Source organism: Microcebus murinus, chromosome 12 (assembly GCF_040939455.1).
Source record: "Microcebus murinus isolate Inina chromosome 12, M.murinus_Inina_mat1.0, whole genome shotgun sequence".
Taxonomy (NCBI): Eukaryota; Metazoa; Chordata; class Mammalia; order Primates; family Cheirogaleidae; genus Microcebus; species Microcebus murinus.
The window spans coordinates 49897199-49921721 of NC_134115.1; the positions used below are offsets into that span (position 1 = coordinate 49897199).

At 34.8% G+C, this 24523-nt stretch overlaps 1 protein-coding gene across 2 annotated transcripts; it reads right to left on the reverse strand.

Moving 5' to 3' along the window:
* Positions 1 to 13811: 13811 nt before the first annotated feature.
* IZUMO3 (IZUMO family member 3) lies at positions 13812 to 16720 on the reverse strand. 2 transcript variants are annotated; one of them, XM_012769803.2, is made up of 7 exons: positions 16317 to 16720; positions 16042 to 16116; positions 15804 to 15893; positions 15576 to 15593; positions 15045 to 15125; positions 14522 to 14612; positions 13812 to 14237 (listed from the first exon to the last, which is right to left on the reverse strand). In XM_012769803.2, exons 1-7 carry the CDS (start codon positions 16516 to 16518, stop codon positions 14138 to 14140), a joined length of 657 nt encoding a protein of 218 aa, XP_012625257.1. In that variant the 5' UTR covers positions 16519 to 16720; the 3' UTR covers positions 13812 to 14137. The 2 variants fall into 2 exon arrangements, with proteins under 2 accessions (XP_012625257.1, XP_012625255.1); XM_012769801.2 differs by having other exon boundaries at positions 16254 to 16720.
* Between the last annotated feature and the right edge of the window lie 7803 nt (positions 16721 to 24523).

Genomic DNA, 24523 nt, shown 5'->3' on the forward strand with positions numbered 1-24523 from the left:
CATTAACACTCTGGGAAATCTTAGAACTAAAGAGTAACCTGAGGAATAACGAAAACCCTGAATATGACAACTAAGAGAGCACTGACAGCCATAGAGACAGCAATCTCCATAAATGGGGAGGAGATGATTGCAGATTGTGGTGAGTGAGGGGAGAATGGAAATAAAGAAATAGTCATGGGAAGTAGAATGCTCTTGTAAGAAGTTTGGCATACAGGGCTGGGGTGACAGAAGTGGATACAGAATGAAGAGGCTTTAATTTATAATAGACAATGAAAGTGAATACCTATTATTGAGAAAAAGGAGGAAGAAAAATGATTGGAGATAAATAATGAAGGAATATTCTAGAAGTGTCTGCAGGTCAGGAGGTAGAAAACACAAGAAAAAGCATTAATCTAAGATGAAAGAAGGTAGAAACTCCCTTTGAATCAGAATGTAGGGGAATAAGCTTAGAAAAAATAATAATTGGAAATTAAGAAGCTTCCAGTAGTAACTCAGTTGTTATTTTATCTAATTAGTTAGCTTTTATTTTTTATGTTCTAATAACGTATGTTTTGAGTACCTTAATTAGACAGGCTAGTGTATTTTATTGTTACCTCTACATAAAATGAATTATTGAATTTTTACTCAGGAAAAGGTGAGTGAAACCTCACCTCTGTCTGCTTTCTCCTAAAAATAAAAAACAAAAAACAGCAACACAAAACCACATGATGAATACTGATCCTTAATAAAGTAGCCCCAAGGATAATGGGGTCTCAAAAATTCTTCCATCAGTGCTAAGGTCTGGGACTATCAGAGCATTATCTTCTAATGACTTGTAGATTCTAGAGAAATGTTAGAACAAAGTGTCATGCAGGGTTGACAGCAGGACATTGGAATATATTGTAGTTCATAAAATATCATTCTTCCAGTAATGATTTGTATTACTACTTTATTGGTATAAATGAGTTTTTGGTTGAGCATTTGCTTAGTAGAAAGATGTTTTCACATATTCTTGTTTTGTTATGTTAACTGTTAGCTCAAGCTTAAATTAGGATTGTAAGCAATTAATTTTGTATAATGTTTACGTTTGGAAAATAGAAATAACACAAGACCTTTCCTATTAGATGAACACATAATTTAATTAGATCATCTTCGTTTTATTGTATTACAAGCACATACATGCAAAAAACAACTAGCTTCTCCTCATACTCCTCTAAAAGTGATAATGTCCAAATTCTGGGTTTATGTTATAAAGCAATTGCAATAAATTCTGCAGATAGAATGATCATCTATTTGAAAAATATAGTCCAAAGCTGATGGGTCTACAACCCAAAGTTTGCGTCTCAAACAAAGGCTTTCAAAAGAGAAAGTTTGCATAGAACAGATTGGATTTTGGAGTATCTCCATATTATAGATATCTTAATAAAATATTATATTGCTGGCTGTTCCTCTCAGCCCACTTAAGAGTTACATTTTAATTGTATCATAATGTAAAGTTCTTTAGTATTCTGTCCTTGGTCTTCATCACTTCTTCTCTACCCTCTACCTGGGTGATCTCAGTTGTATTTTCAGCTTTTTTGCTTATTGTGTCACAGTGTATTTGAAAGGTGTTTCGTCAGCTTGGGTATTTTTGCTATGTTCTTATATGCAAATCCCAATTCTAATAGCACATCTTTTTTTGATATCCCAATAGAACTCATAATTAGTATTTTCAAAACTGAATTTGGACCTGTTCTATTAAACTTACTTGTCCTCCTGAATTTTCTGTTTAAGGGTAGAACCAAACACCAGACAAGCTGGGAAGAAACCATCATTCCAGCATCCAGGTAAAATCAGTTAACATGTTATATTTCACTCCAGGCTTTCCTTAAGCATGGCATTTGTTTACACCTTTTTAAAATTTCTTTAAAGAGCATTGGCATTATTTTGGGATCTTGTGTCAATATTGGTAATTTAAACTTTTATTAAAACTATCTCTTTCATCTATGTTGTAAATATTTTTGCCATATGGTTTAAAAGAGTCTCTTAAGATACAAAAAATATATATATCTGGAGCTTTGCTTCTTTTTTATCCTTTTAAAAATATATACTTTAAAAAACTGTTCAGTGTGGATAAAAACTTTATTAGCATCTGATATTAGTTATCCTTATATTTTCTGCTTTAAATTTCATTTACAATACAATCTAATTTTCCCTTTTTGTACATTCTTTACCTACCTGCTTAGTTTGAATGCCCTGTTAAATATTTTCACATATATTTTTATTTTTTTGACATATGATGATTAGAAAGTTACATACATAAATGTACATATTAGCCACACTTCACAAGATTTGCTGGGTAATATTTTTATTATTGTTTAGTTTTAAGTATTTCGTAATTGGCTTTATTGTTTCATTTTTAATTTATGAATTATTTAGAGATAAGGTTTTTAGTTTCCCTATATGGGCAATATATTTTATCATTTTTTGTTAATTTTTAATTTTATTGCCCATAGTCTGAATGATTGTTCTTTACAATATTAGTTCTTTGGAATTTGTTGAAATTTTCTTTTTGGCCTATGTATTAGATATATTCATGCTAGCTCTAAAATATCAGAAGTCTAATGAAATAATAGTTTATTTTTCACTCATGCAAAATCCAAAACAAATGTTCCAAATAAGAGGCATCTTCAATATTCTAAGATAAACCTGTACATTGACATACCGTCATTAAGTTGGGAAGAAAGATGCTGGAGGATTGTCCCTTAAGTTTATATGCACCTTGAAACAGTTACATCACTTGTACCCATGTTCCATTGGTCAAAATTCAGTTATATAGCCCATCTAACTGTAGGGATGATTGGAGAATGTCATCTAACCATGTGTTCAGAAAGAAAGGGCTTAGTTAGAGGAAAAACTAGCTAGTGTCTACCAAACCAAGTTTGTCATCAGTTTTATATATGCTTTATCTGTATTAAAAAGAAGAAAAATCTATTTATTAATTGGGTACAGGATTTAATACATCATGTCATTTAACATTGTTCATTGTGGTTTATAAGTCCACAAACTTATTAACATTTTATCTTTAGATTTATCAGATTTTGAAAGAAATGTATTAAACTTTCCCAGTATGATTATGGAAATATTTTCCCCTTTTGAAAATCTCAAACTATATTGTTAGACCTATATTTCATATTTTGTCATTATGAAATTTTGAATTTCATATTTTGAATTTCATATTTTGTCATTATATCATTCTTTATTCTTATTGATGGGTTTTGGCTTAAATTATCTTCTGACTGATTTTAATAATATAATACCTGCTTTATTTTGGGTAGATTTTGCTAGGTCTTCTTTTAGTTTAACATTTAACATTTGTCATATTGTTTTAAGTTTGTCTCTCATAATTAGGTTATGATTAGATTTTTAAATTTGCAAACAAATTGTTGATCTTCTTATTGATGTATTTATTTCAGTTACACATTTTTATTATTATTGTTTTCTTTTCCCCTATACTTTGCTTATTTTTTTCTTCTTACCTGCTTCTGTTGTATTAATGAAATTTTATTTATCTTATCTTTTTCTCATTGAAAATATGGATGCTATAAATTTTATTTTCATCCCTTAAGAGCCATACTCTAATATTTCATAACAAAGTATACAGTTATTGTGTGTGTGTGTGTGTGTGTGTGTGTGTATTACAAGGACCTTGACAACTATTGCTTTTATTTAAACCTCCTTATTTATTTTTCATTCACTTTTAGTTTCCTTTTTCTTTATACATGTATATAGTTCCCTTTGATTTTTAAACATAAAACTTTTTTATTTTATTGTGAATATTTAATTGTCATATTAATATCTGTTTACATTCTATCTGCAATTTTGCTTCTTATATCCTTTCCCTGCCTGTTACATAAAATCACATGACAGAAGGAGACATGATGAGATCATTAATAGCACTGAGGTGGGGGAAAGTTTGTCTTACTTGTGATAGTTCCCTGGGTACTTCTTCCTTATTTTTCAATATTTTTTTCTGGTTCCTGACAATTTTCTGTATATTCTGGGATCAAGGAGACAAACCATAGTACTGATAAGGATCTATTTAATTTATTTTGAAATATTATAACAAATTCATGAAGGGTTTCAAGATTTGACCTTCTCAAGGCAGTGATGTTATCTAAAGACACTTGCACATCAGAATTCTTCTCCATGGATCTAGATTTCTTAACTCCAAGAAACCAGGCATAATGAGCATTCAAATACACTTTATGGTTTCTATGGAATAATTATAATATAATAATTTATAATTTATTTGAGGCACTTAATGTGTTAACTTTTCCTATAGCTGCAGTTTAATGACTTACAGTTATGTAAAGACTGAGTTCTCATTCTTTTTTGAAATAATAACTATGTTGATTATTATTCAGAAGTATCTTAGAAATTCTTACCAATGTGCTAGAACAAAAAAGCCAATAATTTGTATAAGTTGTAGAAAAGAAAATATAAAACATTTGTGTTGGATAGTATTATGAGTGATACCTAGAAAATATAAGAGAATTTAGCTTAAAAAATAAAACTAAAGGATAGTGCAAAGATAGTGGACTAGAAGCAGCCCATTCATGTTGCTCTCAAGGAGAGGATCAAAAGTTGAAAGAAGGCAACCACGTATGGATGGACCTTCTTGGAGACAGCATTGTAAATCATCAGAGGAGCAACAACACACTCAGAGTTAAGGAGAGGGAGACAGGGTGATCCACTTAGCAAGATCAGAAGGTACCTGGGGAAAGCATCCATATGTGAGGAAGAATAGGAAGAGAGAGCCCTGGGATTTCATGCTATCCCCCCATGGAAACTGCAACCTGAGCTGGGAGGATTTCAGGATTGATCAGAGAGCAGCTTTGACACTGTGCATTGACATTGCACTGGGGAGTGGACATAACAAGAACCCAGTGGTTACCGTTCCCAGGTCACTGCAACTTATGCCATTCTAAGCTCTTGTGTCCAGAGCACCTGGTTTATACAGGGATTGCCTTTGCTGCAACTTCTTCCACAACAACTCTACTAGGTCAGGGAGGGAGTACAGAGAGCAGATGCTCTTGCATGCTCCATGGCTGGTAGCCAAGCTCCTCTCCTCCCCACAGAGGATTCAAAAAGAATAGGCGCTGTGGATGTGACCTGAGTAACCCCACACTCAGCAAGACCTGCACAGTGAGAGAGACCTCCTAACCCAGAGGCCCAGGCCCAACCCCAAAGCTTCCAGCTGCCAACTGGCCACACAGCACTGGTTCAGTTCTGCAGTCCTCCCCCAAGGATCACACCTGCCCCCTCGTGTGGCCCACCTTAGAAATCCAACACACCACCATGGACCTGCTAGCTGTGTACTACCATTGTACCTGGATCCAGGTGGAGCAAACCCCTGCAGCCCTGACACCCATGACCACTGCCTAGATAGCCTTGCCCAGCTGCCATAGCCACTACTGTGGGGAGTCCTAGACAACTCCAGCCTCTGTGAAGAGGGACTCACCCAACTCCCTGCTTGATGTTTAAACAGCAGCCTGGGGAACAACCCACAATTCTGCATGAAGATCATCCAGCACTTGCTTGGACTGTGACAAGAGGGGCATGAGACAACACAGAACAGCTGCATTACTGGCTCCAATGCATTCATCTGCCCCTCTCCTGTCAGCAAGTCTTCTGGAGTAGAACACAAAAGCACCATCTAGGGACCTCTCTTCCTTCTCACTAAGTAGGAAAGTTCCCAGCAAAGGAGAACAGGTGTACCACAAACTTATCTAAAAAGAAACTTCAAAGGAATTCTGGCAACATGAAAAAATAAGCTTGTTCGACATTCCCAAAGGATCAAAACAGATCCACAGCAATGGACCCCAACCAAAAGAAATGTAAGAAATGGAATTCAGAATGCGGAAGGAAAATACAATGAATGGGATTGAAGAAAAAGTTGAAAACCAGCAAAAAGAAGTGAAAAAGATATTTCCAGTAAATGAAATAAAAAACAAAAATGAAAAAGTTGACAAAGAGACAACATAAGAAAGGATAAACAGAAATTAAAAGTACAGAAAAGTCATGTAGGGAATTTCAAAATACAGCAGAAAGCTTCAACAATAGGCCTGACCAAGCAGAACAAAGAATCTTGGAGCTTGAAGACAAGGCATTTGAACTAACCCAGTCAGTCAAAGGTCCAGACAAAAGAATAATGAACAATAACTTATAGAAATATGAGACTATGTGAAGTGAGCTGATATATGAATTATAAGGATCCCTGAGAAAGAAGAATAAAAAGCAAAAAGCATGGAAAATCTATTTGAAAGGATTATTGAAGAAAATTCTCCTGGCATCACCAGAGATTCAGATCTCCAGATACAAGATGGTCATCAAACACTGGGAAGAGTCATAGCAAATAGGACATCTCCAAGACACCTGATCAAAGTCAAAATGAAGGAGAAAATTCTATAAATTGCAGGAGCAAAAAGAACAACTAACCTATAAATAAAAACTGATCAGGCTAATAGCAGGTTTCTCAGCAGAGACTTCACCAGCCAAAAGGGATAGAGGACCCATTTTTTGTCTTCTTAAACAGAGAAACTCTCAGACAAGAATTTTGTGTCCTGCAAAACTAAGTTTCATAAATGGCAGAAAAATAAAGACTTTTCCAGATGGGCAAACATTAAGAAAATGTATCACTATTAAACATGCGTCAGAGGAAATGTGCAAAAGCATATACATGGAACAGCAAAATAGATACCCACCAATGTGAAAACACTGAAAGTTAAATCTTAGAGCACTTATAAAAAATAGCACAATAGTAAAGACAAAACAACAAGGTATCACCCAATATGATGAACAGAATAACCCACATATCGATACTAACACTAAACATTAATGGTCTTAATACCCCACTTATAAGACATAGAAGGGCTGCTGAATGGATGAAAAAATCCAAGCCAAATGTATTCTGTCTCCCAAAAACCCAACTAACTCACAAGGACTCACACAGACTCAATGCAAAGGGATGGAATAAAATATTCCACACCAATATAAAACAAAATTAAGCAAGTGTAGCCATTCCCATATCAGATAAAATGGATGTTAAATCAACAATCTTAAAAAAGACAAAGATGGTCATTATATAACAGTAAAAGAAGCAATTTGACAAGAAGACAAAATAATCCTAAATATATACACACTAACACAGGAGATCCCAGATTCATGAAGATCTAAGCAAAGAAGTAAACAGTAGCATCTTAAGTTCCAGGCACTTCAACATCCACTGACAGAACTGGACAGATCATCAAAGCAGAAAGTCAATAAAGAAACACTGGATTTAAGCCAGAATCTGGAACAAGTGGACTCAACAGATATTTACAGAATATTCTACCCAAAACTTACTGAATATACATTCTACTCCTCAGCTCATGGATCATTTTCCAGGATAGGACATATGTTAGGCCACAAAACAATTCTTAAAGAATGCAAACAACCTGAAATCATACCAAGTATTTTCTCTAAACACAATGAATAAAACTAGAAATCAGTAACAAAAGGAACATTGGAAAATATACAAACACAGAAATTAAACATTATGTTCCTGAATAATAAATAGGTCAATGAAGGGATTAAGAAAGAAATTTTAAAAATTCTCAAAACAAATGAAAATGAAAACACATCACAGAAACCTTTGGGATACAGAAAAAGGAATAAGAGGAAAGTTTATAGCAATAAGTTTCTACATCAAAAAAATAGAAAAGCTTCAAATAAACAACATAATGATGCATATCAAAGAACTAGAAAAACAAGAGCAAGCCAAACATATGTCAACAACAGTGAAACCGAAACAAAATCAAAGACTCAATATCCTTCAAAATGGCAACAAAGAAAACAAAATAACTAGGAATATATTTTCCTAAGGAGGTGAAAACCTCAGGGAGAACTATGAAACTCTAAGGAAAGAAATAGCAGAGGATGTAAACAGATGAAAAACCATACTATGCTCATGGATCGGCAGAATTAACATTGTTAAAATGTACTACCTAAAGTGATCTACAGATTCAATGCATCCCTATTAAAATATCAACATCATTTTTTTGCAGATCTAGAAAAATAATTCTACTCTTCTTATAGAACTGGAGAAGACCCTATATAGCAAAATCACTCTTAAGCAAAAAAAAAAAAAAAAAAAAAAAAAAAAAAAAAAAAAACCCAAAAAACAAATTGGGAGGCATCAATTTACCAGACTTCAAACTATACTATAAGGCTGTAGTAACTAAAACAGCATGTGATTGGCACAAGAACATAGACATAGACCAATGGAACAAAACTGAGAACCCAGATACAAAATCATCCTCATATAGCCATCTAATCTTTGACAAAGTAGACAAAAATATAGACTGGGGAAAAGAATCCTTATTCAGTAATTGGTGTTGGGAAAATTGGATAGCAACATGTAGAAGACTGAAAGAGGATTTACACCTCTCACCTCTAACAAAAATCAATTCAGGATGGATAACAGACTTAAATCTAAGGTATGAAAACTAAGAATTATAGAAGAAAATGTTGGAAAAACTCTTACAGACATTGGCCCAGGGAAAGAATTTATGAAGAAGCCCCTAACGGCAATCACAGCAACAGCAAAAATAAATAAATGGGACCTGAACAAATTAAAAAGCTGCTGCACTGCCAAGGAAACTATCATGATAACAATTATACAACCTATAGAGTGGGAGAAAATATTCACATACTACACATCTGATAAAGGGCTGATAACTAGAATCTACATAATATTTAGGGAAATCAGCAAGAAAAAAATCAAACAATCTCATTAAAATGTGGGCAAAAGATAGGAACAGAAACTTTTCAAAAGAAGACAGTCTAATGGCCAACAAACATACAAAAAAATGTTCAGCATCTCTAATCATTAGGGAAATGCCAATCAAAACCACGATGAGATATCACTTAACTCCAGTGAGAATGGCTTTTATCAAAAAGTTCCAATACAACAAATGTTGGCATGGATGCAGATGGATAGGAACACTTAAACACTGCTGGTGGGACTGCAAACTAATACAACCTCTATGGAAAGTAATATGAAGATACCTCAAAGAGCTAAGCATAGAACATACCATTTGATCCAGCAATCCCATTACTGGGCATCTATCCAAAGGAAAAAATGACATTCTCTGAAAAAGACATCTACACTAGAATGTTTTTAGCAGCACAATTCACAGTTGCAAAGATGTGAAAACAACCCAAGGGCTCACCAATACATGAATGGATTAATAAAATGTGGTATATGTATACCATGTGGTGCTACTCAAAAGAAAAAAAAAATGGTGAACTAGCACTTATATTATCCTGGATAGAGCTGAAGCCCATTCTACTAAGTGAAGTATCAAAAGGATGAAAAAACAGGCAACTCATATACTTACCATCAAATTGGTGCTAATTGATCAATACTTATGTGCACATATGGTAGTTACATTCATTGAGAATTGGGTGGGTGGGAAGGGGAGGAGGGGATGGGTATATTCACACCTAATGGGTACTGTGTACACTCTCTGGGGTTGGACACCCTTATAGCTCTGAATGGGGTGGGACAATGGCAATATATGTAACCTAAACATTTGTACCCCTGTAATATTCTGAAATTTAATAAAAAAGAAATTGAAGAGGACACACACAAAAAAGAGAAAGATATTCCATACTTACAAATTGGAAAAATCAATATTGTTAAAATAGCCATACTACCCAAATGGAGTCTACAGATTCAATACAATCCTAATGAAAATACCAATGACATTATTCACAGAAATAGAAAAATAATTTTAAAATTTATGTGATACCACAAAAGGCCCAGAATAGCCAAAGTTATCTTGAGCAAAAAGAAGAAAACTATTGGAATCACATTACCTGATTTCAGGTTATATTATGCAGGTATAGTAACCAAAACAGCATGGTACTAGAATAAAAACAGACATATAGATTAATTGAACAGAATAGACAAAACAAAAATAAATCCACACATCACTAGTGAACTTTTCTTTGATAAAAGTGCCAAGAAGGGACAGTCACTTCAATAAATGGTGCTGGGAAAAGTGGATATCCATATGCAGAAAAATGAAACTAGACTCTTATCTCTCACTATATACATAAATCAATTCACAGTGGATTTAAGACTTAAGCCTAAGACTTGAAATTATGAAACTAATAAAAGAAAACATTGAGGGAACACTTCAGGACATTGGTCTGGGCAAAAACTCCTTGAGCAATACCCCCAAAGCACAGACAAACAAAGCAAAACTGCACAAAGGAGACAATATCAAGCTAAAAAACTTCTGTACTACAAAAGAAACAGTAAGCAAAGGGTAGAAACAACACACAGAATGGGAGAAAGTATTTACAAACTACCTGTATAACCAGAGATTAATAACTAGAATATATATGTATGCTTGTATCAAAACACCACATGTTCTGTATAAAGATATATAACAATTATGTACCTATAATAATTAAAAATAAAAAACCAACATCAACAAAAATAAATCAGTGGAATAAATTAATAGGAATTAATTAAATTAAAAAGCTTCTGAACAGCAAAGGAAATAATCAACAGAATAAATAAGCAACCTACAGAACAGGAAAAAAATATTTACAAACTATTTAATATATATCTGAGAAAGGACTAATATCCAGAATCTATAAAAACTCAAACAAATTAGTAAGAAAAAAAGAAACAACCCTGTCAAAAAGTAGAAAAGTACAGAAGTTTTTCAAAAGAAGATAGAAAAATAGCCAGAAACATTAAAAAAATGCACATCACTAATCATCAGGGAAGTGCAAATTAAAACTACAAAAAGACACCACCTACCCTTGTCAGAATGACCATTGTCAAAAAGTCAAAAAACAGTAGATGCTGTCATGGATGCAGAGAGAAAGGAACACTTATACACTATTGGTGGGACTCAAATTAGTACAACCTCTATTGAAAACAGTATGGAGATTCCTCCATTTGATCCAGCAATCCCTCTATTGTGTATCTAACCAAAGGGGAAAAAAAGCGTTTTATCAAAAATACATTTGAATATTTATTGCTTTAAAATTCACAATTGCAAGGGTGTGGAGTTAACCTACGTGCCCATCAGTTCATAAATGGATAAAGAAAATGTGATACACATACACACACCCACACTACAGAGTACTACTCAGCCATAAAAAAGAATGAAATATTGTCATTTGCAGCAACTAGGATGGAACTGGAGGCCATTGTCCTAAGTGAAGTATCTCAGGAACAGACAAACTAACGCCATGTGTTCTCACTAAGAAGTGGGAGCTAAATGATGGGCACGCATGTGCACAAAGAGATGTAAGGGACATTGGAAACCAAGAAGTGGGAAGGCTGGGAGGGGAGTGAGGGATAAAAACTTACCTATTGGAGGAAATCAACAGTGTTCTGGTAATGAGCACACTAAAAGCTCCGACTTAAGCATTATACTAAGTATGCATATAACAAAAACATTTGTACCTCCTTAATATTTTGAAATAAAATAAATAAATAAATAAAAACTCTCAGCAAATAATGAAATAAAATTAAGTAAAAAATAAAATAATTTATTAAGTGGCTTGATATAAGTGGCTGGTTCTTTATTTTGATTATATAGATAATAAAGACCTGAGAGTAGATATAGATCGGAGGGTAGATATATGTAGATAGCTAAAACAATAACTTAAATATTCAATTGACAAAAGATAGATTTGGAAAAATATTTACATCTTCAAAACTTGAATTAATGTCTATGTTATGGAAGGAATACTTTTGAATTGACAAAAAGCAGAGTATACAAATAGGCAACTCAAATTAAAATTAGTAGAGTATACAAATAGGCAATTCATTATTCAGCCAATTCCAATGGCATTGAACTATATGAAAAGGTGCTACTGACTCACTAGTAGATACAAATAAATTAATTGTCTTATTTATCAGACTGCAAAACTTAAAAGAGCTGTATAACCTATTACTGATAGGGATGTAGAAAATATGGATGATTGGTTATTACTGGTATACATGCAGATTATTATAATATTGCAGTCACGTTCATTGCATTTCAAAGTACATATAACTTTCATTTCTAATATCCTGATTCTGTAACACTATGTCTTAGAAATATTAATAAAAGTTCAGTAGGTAGGGATATATGTACACAGATGTTTATTGCAGCATTATTCATAGTGATATAAAAAAGGAAACGAAGAGATTGTCCATCAATAGAGGAATATTGGAATAATTATGCCCCCACACCATGTTGTTGTATATAACCCTCAAAAAGAGTGAATTAGTCTTATATCACTTAAAATAATTCCCACAAATTATTTGTGTAAAAATCAACATACAGAAGTGTTCATAATTTTTAATTGAAAATATTTCATCTGTAAATGTATTTGTGTATATGTGTCTGTCTATTTACTTAAAAGTAGGCATGGATAAAATAATAAAAGATATGTCCTAAATTTTAATCTAAGATTTCCTAGAATAAAATGATAAGACTGTATTATCAGAGGAGAGGAAAGTGGCAAAAAGCAAAGATGTTAATTGGCTTGACTATAGTAAGCATTTCACTATGTGTAAGGATATCAAAACATTGTGTTGTATACCTTAAATATATACGATAAAATCTATATATTAAAAATAAAACTAAAAAAGTGAAACTCTGTATTCAAACAAAAAAGCTTAAAACAAAACCTAGCATGTATATTATCCTATTTATGTAATTATCTATAATGAAAAATAAAATAATATGAAGGTAATAATTTAATTAAGACTGTAAATGAAGTTAATATATCTCAGTGAGATCTTTCAAGAGATGAACCTTAAATCATTGGGGAATGGTAGATGTCCCACAACATTCTTATCTGGAAATTTTTTTAACATGAATTTCAAATTTAGAACCTGAGAGGTATCAGTGTGTAGGTCTTCTCGAAGTATGTTGTTATTCATTAAGTATCTCATTAATATAACAACAACATTAAGCAAGCACTCAGAAATCTGTGTCTGCAAGATTTGCAAATACCTCTACCCACCACTGAAGCAAAACTCCTGAAACTATTATTCCTTGCTGCTAAACTGCAGTGTTTATTTATCTTCTGAAATAAGTTTCCAGAATAAAAGAGAACAAAATAGGGTGGAAAGGTCATCAAATTTAGAGTTAACCATCCCTCAGCTTTATTCCAAGATTTGCACATAGGTGTGTAATCAAGAATATGTTAAGACAATAAACCCACATTGATCATCTCTCCATTAATCTATCATGGCTGCATGCTTAGAGTTGTCAATACAAACCAGACTCTGCATGAGCAGAGGTTAGCCACCAGTGGAGTTTGTTATAGCCCAGATTAGTTAGCTGTGTGACCTTGAGTTAGAGATATTTGTTTCCTCATCCCTATAATGGAAATAATACCAAAATTACTTGCAAGGTTGTTGGGAGAACTCAATTAGAAAATAACTGTAAAACACTAACTGGGGTGCTACATATATTTAAAAGTGTTTAATGGAAAAGCTAAAAGATTAAAAACTTAATGTCCAGCTTGGTCTTGGACATAGATATAGGGGGAAAGAATAGGGGCAAACCTCAGCTACTCAGAAACAATATTTTGGATTTTTTCCACGTGTGTATGTGTGTGTGTGTATATGTGTGTGTGTGTGATATAATGACGAAAATTAAATGCTGTGTATTATCAAGGAAAATAGTGCACATTTAAACTAATGATAAATATGGAAACAGTAACAAATATAGAAATAAAAAGTAACAATAGAAATGTAAAATTGTCCTAAGTACAACCATTAATGAGAATTACTAACAATGCATTCTTTATTATCATACAGCATATCATCTTTTATGTGCATTGCAACATACCAGCATTGGTTACTTTTGGTACAACTCCAGGTAAACCCTTTGCCCTCTCATTGCGTCCATTGTCTCAGGATATCAATAAGGCTCTTCACTAGACAAACTCCAAGTTCTATTTCAGTTTTAAAATAGTATGATTTTATGGCCACAAAAGAGCTTACTCTCCCAGTTTTCTAGCCTGATTCAAAACTTAGAATGAAAGATCTCCTGTCTGTGCCTATGTATTTATTTTCTGTCTCTATAATGTCTCTGCTGCTTCTCCTCTATCGTCCCAATAATTCTTCAAGTTTATTCTCCAAATATTCATTTAGTGACCTTCGTATTGCCTTCATTTTCCTCCGATGAGAGACACACATATAATATCTAGAATAGGAAAAGAAATGAATCCCAAGTTCAGTATCAGTAGCCCTATTCTTTAAAACAACTATACAGTATTTTCTCCTTTTCTGGATACTTCTACTCCATTTTCTTATGTTCCAACTATTATCACATCAAACTTTCAGCTATTTCATTCATGTCAATATCATATCCCAGATTTTGAAAGGACTTCTTTTCCCTTTTTTTATTGGAAGGAGGGGGAAATTTGAGCTGTCTCTTTTCCAAAAGAATGCTTGACATAGTGTTTATCTGGAGGGAAGAAAACTCACAGTAACAAAGCACTTCCCAGTATTGTAGCTGTTGTCAGTAATATCAGAAATAGTGCAATCTCTCGATTCTCAGCCTTCCTTGGAATTTCACCTGGAAGGAAAGGCATGGAAAAAAAACCACAGTTTTTGGAGGAAAGAAATAGTAACTTGGCACCTTTATCTAGAAGACTCTTTTAACCTTAAACAGTTTGTCCTGATCACTCCTTCATCACTGTTTTGGTTATTCCAATCTTTATTACTATTAGACCCCTAGGTTCTACAAAACATTTGTCCTTGCTGCCTCTAGCCTAATTTCTCCACCCTTAGTCCAGGCTTTTCATTTCTCAACATGTCGATTAGCCATATGACAAAATCTTTACACTAGTCCAAAATTTGCCCAATGCCTTGGCTCTTATTTTGTAGCAGTGCGCAGTCTTATGACATGCGCAGAAGGTACTCAACAAATAATTATGGAATAAATCAATGAACATCCCAGTTTTTTGATCCCTGGACCCTTAAACTGCCACACCACAATCTTTGTTACCTCCACAATATTCTCCCTTGAAGCACCTGGTGGTCATGCGAAGACAGGTCCAACAATCAAGGATGGGACCTTCAACCACAGCTAATAAAGAGAAGAAAGATAATCAAGAGTGGGGCATGCCCTGAGGGTTCTTCAGTTCACAAGTCAAGTGTGGATTAGGACCCAAGCATTCCCAGGACTCTTAAGGTTACTTGCTATGAATGCCTTCTTCCCCTAGAAATCAAGTTTCTTGATGTGTCAAAATTTGTAGTTTAAATCAAACGTCTGGGAAAAAGTTGGAAAAATGATGCCTCAGTATATATTGGAGCAATAGGTTGTAAGTTATTCTTTAGGAGGCCTCTGAGTATCTCCAAATTCTGTGGGTGTCTGAGCTACCTTTTGTTATGAGATATTATTGACATTCCCTCTTGTAGCCACAGCTCTAGGGATTGCGTTCTCATTGTAACAAGTGGGAGAAATAGGGCCACACAGAGCAAAGGAGATGGGAAAATATGGGTTGAAACCTCATGGCGTCACATGTACTGTACTCACTGCAGTCTGCAGAACAAGCTGGAAGAGAATCAGAAAGTTCTAATGAGCTTAAAATCAACTTAGAGTTTACCATATTTATTCCAAGAAGTCTTTGTTTACTTCGTTAAGTTCCAGCTATTCCTCCACTCATTCTGAATGACTCTTATGAACCCACGTTCCTCCTCTCACCCCTCATTTTCTATTTCCTTCACACAATATCAGTGTTTTCAGATAGAAAATTTTTATTACCAACTTCAGAGAAGTTCTTTAATAATTCCTTGAGTTTGGATTCCAGGATTTGGCGGATCTCGAGAAGCTTGCCTTGAAGGATAAAGACACCTGTGAAGGGGTGGAAAGAATGTCAGGACATAGGGGTAGCTCTTCTCTTCAGAGTTTAATTCTAGCTGTTTTGCCTTGTTTTCCCTGGCCAAGTTTTCATAGACTTGCTTGGGCTATATGAAATTTTAACATTGAAACAGTACCTCACCTTTCCATGTTTCATTGCTCAGTTTATAAAATTCATTCTTCAGCCATGTTCTCAACTGGACAACCTTTTGAACAGCTAGAGAGGAAAGGGAAAGGTACATGTGGAGGAATAATTATACCTTTGGAGCAAGTTATGTGGACCCTGATGTTCTCTTCCCTGCCTCCCTTTTCCCTTTAACCCCCCAAACTCTCAGGGACTCAAGCTTCCCTCACCCAACACCCGAAGCATCTTCTCTCTGTGGGAGACCTTGTGGCTTAAACCGATCATCTCCTTACTCTGCCGTTCAAGCAGCTGAGTTCGGCCAGGAACTTCTGGGGGTACCAGCTTTGACAGCAAGTGCCTAACATCCTCTATGAATTTGGGGTCACACTCCAAACAGCCTTTAACTCCATGGAAGGCTACCAGGGACAGAGGCAGGAGCAAGAGTAGCCACAGGTCACCCATTTCCTGGCCCTTTCCCCAACAGCAGGTTGTCATGGCAACTAGTTTATTTAGTTCCTTTTCCTTCAAAAATCCAGGAATGAGAGTCTTGTCCTGGATAGTCTGACTCCACCTTTCCCTCTGTTTCCATCCCACTTTCAGGCAATCTCATTTCCCTAAGGATCTTCAGCTGTTTTCTGACTCTTATCCTTCATTCCAGAGAGAGGGAGCTGCCAGCTGGGGAGCAGATACCTGAGTTCTGAGTGTAGAACACGAAGAGGGAGAGAAGTCTTGAGATGACACGAGCAGAGTTCTGTGCAGGGAGATGTCTCAGAGAAAGTGTTTCTTTGACTCTATCACTTATTTGTATTCTTAGCAGGTTCCCACACTCCTCCAGACCTTTGGAGTACTATAGCAACAGGGGTAGATGGTGGAAGAGATCTCAGAGGACCTTAGAGATTGTTTAACCAAAATTCTACTTCTACAGAGGCAGTAAGAAAAGTCAAGAATATTAAGTTACCTGGGGTCCCAATCCCTACTGATAGAAGTATTGTTGATAATTAAGGTATGAGTATTTATAATAATTGATAATTTTAATATAATAGTAAATGATAATTTCTTAGAAATTTCAGGCTATGTTTGTCTGTAGAATGATTCCTCCAGCCATGCTTTGTAATATTTTTATAGCATTCTTCTTATAAACACTCTTGAGGAGACTAGAAACAATAGTTGAGGGATATGCAATGATGAGTAAGAATCCAGTAATGTTCAGGGTCCTTTAGCAGGAGCATCCCAAAAACCTGATGATGAATTGTGTAACACATAAGAACATGACTACGGTTATCATGGGCTGTGCTCTCAGATCACTTACATGGAAAATGGCCAAATATACATGTTCTTCTTTCAGTTTGTGGCTTGTTGAATAAGAATATTCTTTGTGCTTTGCATAAATGTGGACTGTTTTGCAGACTTTTAAGAACACCGATCACTCCTTTTCTAATATATTGCTTATATGGCTGTGACCTCCTGGAAACCAGGAGACCTTCAGGTGTCCTAAAGGATTCGTGGTAGAATTTAGATGTAAGATATGAGATAATCATGGAATAGAAAATTATGAGAGGGTTAAAAGAAGTATCATGAATTATATGTCTACCATGTGAAAGATACTGTAGTAAACACCTGAGATGGATCATCTATAAGTCCTCACACACAGCAATCCTTTGAGGGATTGCCATTTCCATTTTACAGATAAGAAACTGAGGGTCAGAGATGTGAAAGAATCCTGTCTGGAAGAATAATTTAGGAGTATGGACTCAGGATTGAAACTCATGTCTGTCTGACTCCAAACTCTATATACTTCACTGCCTCTCAACAACCACTTTCAGGAATGATGTAGAAAATAATCTCTTAGCATTTGATAAATTAGGAGATAATGGGACAATAAAAATCTTTGCTTTATGGCTTAAAATTGGCATCTCTTATGTACACATATGAAAGTAACATTCATTGAATGTCAGGCAGGTGGGAAATGGGTAGAGGGAATGGGTAAATTCACACCTAATGGGTGTAGTGTGCACTGTCTAGGGGATGGACACACTTGTATCACTGACTTGGTGGTGAAAAAGCAATATATGTAACCAAAGTATTTGTAGCCCTGTAATATTCTGAAATTAAAAAATAAATTAAAAAAAATCATAAATAAATATAATTCGCATCTTTCTGCTATGAATTTTTATCTCTTGGTGAGATGATCTCAGAGGATCCTCCAAAGGATTTTCACATGCTGAAGTTTTAAGGCAATTGAGTTACTGGGGTTAAATTAACTCTAGAAACCAAAGTTGGAGACTAAGGTGACTAAGAAACTTGGCAGACAGATGGCCAGGTATGAGGACAAACTGTTCTTCAAGAGAAGATATATGTTATAGATATTAATATTTTCCAATCAGTGTTACATACATTCACTTGGACAGCTTACAGGAAATCCACCACTGCATTAGTGAATAATTCAACTTCATACCATAGCACATTTTTGTGACCCAGACTTAGTGGGTCAGCTACCATTTTTATTCTTGCCTCATTGTTCCAGCTTAATTTTCAATCCATGTTCTTAAGATGGGAGAAAAAAATAACTTGGCTTTTAGGTAGTCTTGGAAAGACTGAAGAAAGGCAAGTCACTTCCTAGTAAGACAGGTAGTACTTGTAATTAAAGGGAACATATGAAAGAAATAACAATAAAAGCAATCTCAGTCTCATGGAGTAAAGAGTAAACACATAACACAGTGTGCTAATGGTAAAGGCAGAGGTACACACAGAGGTTTGTTGAAGGACAGAACAGCACTAATCAAGTTTGGAGAGATTTCTTATGGAAAGACTGGATCCAGGAGAACAGAAAAAATAATTAACTAATATATAGCGATGGAGTAAGAATCCAATAGTGTTCAGGAACCTTTAGGAGAAGCATTCTGAAAGTACTGATGATGAAATGCATAACATATAAGAACATAACAACAATTATCATGAGATAGTCCTTTGAATTTCATAAATGTAAAATGGGAAAGCTTTGGGAAAGAACTGTCTGGAAATTGATTAATAATATAATGATTATATTAATTATAATAATAATGCCTTTGTCTGGGGGACAAAAGGCTAAAACTCAAATCCTAGATAGATTACATTGGTATTTGGTTTATATTGATATGAGGTTATATGTTTTATAGTCAGCACAAATCTGCAGAATAGCCAGCTGAGCTGTTTATTTGCTTAAAATAGTATTGCAAATACATAGTAGCATACACATTCATAATTTTATTCCAAATATATATTTACTCATTTGTGGTTCTTACACAGGTTAGATATTTGGGGGCAGTTGTTTTGTACTATAACACTAGTGATTAGAGAATCCGCTTGTAAGGGATAACATCAATTGTTACGTAGCATTTGGCTTTTGCTACAAATCATATAATAATGCACTGAGGTATAAAATTTGAAGAACAAGTTTCATAAAGAAGAGCAAGAAGCTTTTTATAGAAATACTCCTTCACCTCATGGTAAATCTGATTCCTAGATCCACAAATAAAAATAATGAATCTTTCTAGTTTAAGCTTCTTATAACCCCTTTTCTGATGGATTACTTACCTTGTGGAGCCCCGCTGCATTGGTTCCCATCCCTATCACTTCACAGGATTCCTTAAAAGTTTGGCAAATAATCCAGATACCTTTTGCAGTCAGGTGAGGTTAACCACATTCCTGACTGTAATCTGAGATTAGGAAGCCATTACTTGATATTTGGCCATATTATAAGCTATCTTTCTGGGCAGCGTAGTACTCATAGTTGAAATAATTGCTATGTGCCAGACATTTAACATGTAAAATAAATTTAATACTTTCTATCTACCTCCCTATTTATATCCCATTATTATTAAGCCAATCTCTCTACCTATTTTCTACTCTTCCTTTAGGAAAAGTCACAAGGTTGTATAAATTACTGGGTAGTCTGAAAGATTTAGAAGGAATCTCTATCTGACAAGAAATGGACTAAAGGAAAAGCCAATTACATTGGAGTGATTGTGGGAAGAATGAGGCAAAGTGGTGTATTGGAAACAGAAGATATGTGTCATAGCCTCTTCTCTCTTAGGCCAGGACTCTAGAAGTGGAGATATATTAGATAGGTTAAGGGAAATTCTGAGGGATTATGAGCTTTTTTCTCTGCTTCCTTTAGGACTTCTAAAGGTATACCAGGCGCATACATGTGGACAACTACACCTCAGGAAATGTGATAGCATGATGGGATTGGCTAACAGAAGGTGTTCCTGACATAGTATCAGTTCCCATATGGTGAGGAAGATCCAAGAGGCTTCTCCTGGCTGCTGGGGAAGGATGTGTAAGTGAACCAGGGATCTGACTGGGCAACTTGCCAGGTGCATCATGAAGGTTTCGGATAAAGGGACTGTATATGAGAGTTAGAGAGTAGACCTCCAGGTCAGGAAAGGAAATGGAGTTTGTAGCAAGGCTCAGGGGCTTCATGGAGCCAGATCATCAGGAAAGACCACCAAACCCTGACAAAATTGGGCAACAGCAGGCCAAAAGTGTTCCACAATGCAGGGGTTCCTAGTAAACACCACACAAATGATGTGGTAAGGTGATAAATTCACCTTAGAAGATACCAATGCATTGTCAAAAACTAAAACAAAGATCATCAATGTTTAAAAAAATTTGTTATAATATAAGGAAACACACATCAGTAAAGAAATGCACTGCATAGTTTTGTAAAAGAAGTTATTAAGCTCCTCTACTGAACGAGAAAGAATTCATGGTAGTTATACTTACTCATTTTAACATGCTAGATAAATAGGGTAGATTGAGTTCATAGTTAGATTCATACTTAGTTAAAACAAGCCTGGATTTCAGTGATTAGGAAAGTATTTTATTCAGGCTCAAGAAAGGCCCAGCATCTGTGAGTTACTCAAACTTCATGATTTCTTATTAGTTTCAGGAGGTTAGAACTAGTCGGGATGCAACATAACAGTTTTGATATCTCCCGAACAGTTGCTGCTGTTAAGTAGAAAACTTCACATGCAATCCATGGAGCCCTTTCAACTTCACCATGCCATGAGGTGACATCAGCTCCCCGCCTCTCCATTCCTACATGCTGTTTGGGAAAGAAGCAGGGAAGGGGAAGGAAATATGAAAGAACGATTCTTCTAAAAGAAATGTAGTTACCTAAAGAAAATGCCTAAATTATTGAGTGAGATTGGGTTTACCATAATGTGCTAATATTGCTTTTGTCTCCCCAGGGGAGTGAGAAATGAGATGTTCAGAGAAAGCTCAGGCCAATTATAGAGTATGGAGAAGTTATGTCGTCTTTGTGTTTCTGAGAGTAGTGTAGTGTAAGTAAATGTGTGACCTTGCAACATAAACACCAGAATATTTCATTCCTGAGTCAAGCTTGCATTACTATTTCTATTTTATAAAATATAAGCCTGATATTCAGAGACACTAAGGGACTTGTTGAAGATCACACACCTAGGAAGGGAAAGATTTGGGATTGCAACACAAATTTTTCTGCTTTCAAATCCTTGTTCTTTCCAAAACACCAAAATGTTTCCTGTATAGGGTTAATCCAAGGTGCTGTCATTATTGCCTCAAATTAACAAGAATATGGACCTTCAAGGAAATGGTTTTTGTAAGAAAAGAAAGATGTTTTGTTCTTATTTCCCATTAGTTTTTTTTTAAATAAATGGAGTCAATAATTCTAACCATCTTTTTACTTTTCTCCTCATACCCAATTTGTTTTTCTCTCTCTCCCAATTACTTGCAAAGAGGATTTGAAAAATAAATCCTCCTCATTGTGTGTATAGAAGATTTACCTGTTGATTGAAGCTCACAATTTACTTTAATATTGCATATAAAAGGCACAAATATTAAGCCAATTTACTTTACATAAATATCAGTTAAATGTAGTATTTCTCCATCCCTACATTCAAAGGAAATGAGATGACAATAACAAAAACATATTGTAAGAAAGCAATAGCCAATGGCAAGTGGAATCTTGAACACATAGTCTGTGTGAAATATTGTTTTATATTTTGTACATGCATGATTTTATAAAGTCTGTATCCTGAGAGCTTGTTCCTATTATTCCCATTTAGAGATGAGAGAAATGGGGATGAATTGTGGAGCATTTTGTACCAGACCACACAGCTCCAGGTGGTAGAGCTTACATTCCTACCCTGTTTTGACAGATCTCCTACTTATGTTCTTTTAACCACCAAATTCTCATTTTTTTTTCTTAGCCAAAATGAAAAGAAGGGCACCCTGCCCTTGTGCCTAATGAACTGGCATATTTCTGGAAAACTAAAACTTAACAGATGAGGCATTGTGGCCTAAATGTGGCACTAGATTCAGTTCTAATTCTGGACCTTGTAGGAACAGATTTCTCTTCAAATTTGTGAGTCAAGGGAGGACACTCTGAGTTGAATTTGAACTTCATGGTTACTACCCTTTAAAAACTAATTTTATTGTAGGTAATTATTTTTTGGCATTCTATTACCTTCCATTCGTATAAAATTTTGCATGTGGACCTTTCTCTATTTGCCCAGTTTTATTTGGCATCTTGTCTTAATGTTGATCACAATAGTTTTCTCTTGATATTTTCCTAATACTCTAAGTAAACATTTTCTGCATAAATGTAACCTCTTTTCATGCTACAGCTCTAAGTATTGGGTTATCCATCAACTCACTGAAAGTTTAATCAATTTCTGTTATATCTTGTAGGATCTTCTAAAAAAGGGCCTCATCAAAATTTGCTATCTACCTATTAACTACCTTAAAATGACATGAGGAAACTGGATGGGCCAATGGAGAGGCAGGAAGGTTTTAATTTAGTGGAAGAAAGAAGATCTTGGTAGAATGGATTATTAACTGTAATTGCTGGGATGAGCTATAAAAGAAGGTGTGGAATCTCCATTTCTACATTCTTCTGCCAGTGTTGGGCAGTCCTACCTCAGGGTTTGGGCTTACCTGAATTGGGGTCCTCCTAGCCGACATACCTGTTATAATACTTAGAAAATGATACCTTGAAAATTTTCTGCTTTATATTAATTATTTCTTAAATTTACTACAAGTATAACAACAGATATATATTCAATTTCTTTTTCAAAAATGGAAATTTTGGTATTGCACATATTAGATGGTAAGGGAGTTTGTCAAGTTGCATATTCTACGCATTCATAAGGCATTTTTAGCATAAACATATTTTACCAAGATAGACTCTAGAAACCACTGAAAATCAGTTTTTTTTTAAATGGCAAGGGATATATTTTAGAGAAAAATATAAAATGGTTTTCAATTGCAGCTATTTGAGCATTTCACCATAAATACTCCATACAATTCTCTCTTTCCCTAATGCCTTAAGAAAAGACCTTGACAAAGTGCACATTGACCACTTTTCATTTATGCCAAGTTTAGCTCCATGTCTGAAGGGCATATGCGATAAATTGGTCATACATTATCTCATTTGCAGTCTGAGTTTTATGAGCCCTCATAAAACAATTACCATATACACATTTTACAATAAATGGGCAAACAAAGTGGCTGCAAACAATATGGAAAAGTCAATAATTAATTTCAGATTTCCAAATGTAACAGAGACACTGGAGCTTTCTCTTCTTTTCAAAAGCGAAGGTTTCTTTGTTAGGAATATGCAAGCATGTTAATTCATTACCGTGTGGTTTCTCTTTTTCCAAAGCTTGTCGAAGACCTAATTTATGTGCAAGACTGAAAGCTGTTTAAATGGATAATATGCCTCCTTCATGAGAAATACCACCCCTTTATGCTCCATTAAATTCAGACGTTGACTCCATAAGCTACGTACCAATTATTTCTTTCCAGAAACAGCAGCATTTTTTTTTCCCCCGCAAAGGACAACAGATTATTTCAGGCTGCTATTAATCTCCACATAGGCCACAAAATACACAGGACACTAGGGAGAAAACAATCGAGTTGCTATTTTAACATTTGCAAAATGCTGTATAGAGAGGAAATAAAAAGAAGATGCTTGTCCAATTGCAATATTCCTATATTATTTCAAATCTCCCAAAGATAGAAAAACTTTAAAATTAATCAATAATGACCTGCTAACATTGACACAATACCTGTGGATGAAGAACACAGGGATGAATTCTTATCTGGTTGATCTTTGTTTTCTCCAGCCTCTTGGTTGACCACTGTACAATTCAACAGCATGAAGCATTAGTTGGATGGTAAATGAGTACAAATGCCTATTATAATGCTAAAACAAATTTTTTTACAACAGCATTGCTGAGTGCAATGAAAATGGGCCAATTCTCACAATAAAAAAACAGAAACACTAATACTTTAGCATAACCTACCATAGGTTAGAATGTACTATAATGACACTGAATCATTATTAGGGAGGTAAATTACTCTAAGTAGTAGAACTGTTTACAAAATTATTGACACTGGTACTGGCCCATGTATCAAAATCCAAAGAGAATTTTAAAAATAAGAAGCCAGTAACTTATTTTGTTTACATTTTTTGACA

What these genes read in the sequence shown, in the direction of transcription:
- IZUMO3 (XM_012769801.2), bottom strand. Translation starts at nt 16,518, where the DNA reads ATGACAACCTGCTGTTGGGGAAAGGGCCAGGAAATGGGTGACCTGTGG. An exon ending in GAGCAATGAAACATGGAAAG is followed by an intron (nt 15,894 to 16,041) that starts GTGAGGTACTGT and finishes ACCCCTTCACAG; the next exon opens with GTGTCTTTATCCTTCAAGGC. An exon ending in CAAGGGAGAATATTGTGGAG is followed by an intron (nt 14,613 to 15,044) that starts GTAACAAAGATT and finishes CTTTCCTTCCAG; the next exon opens with GTGAAATTCCAAGGAAGGCT.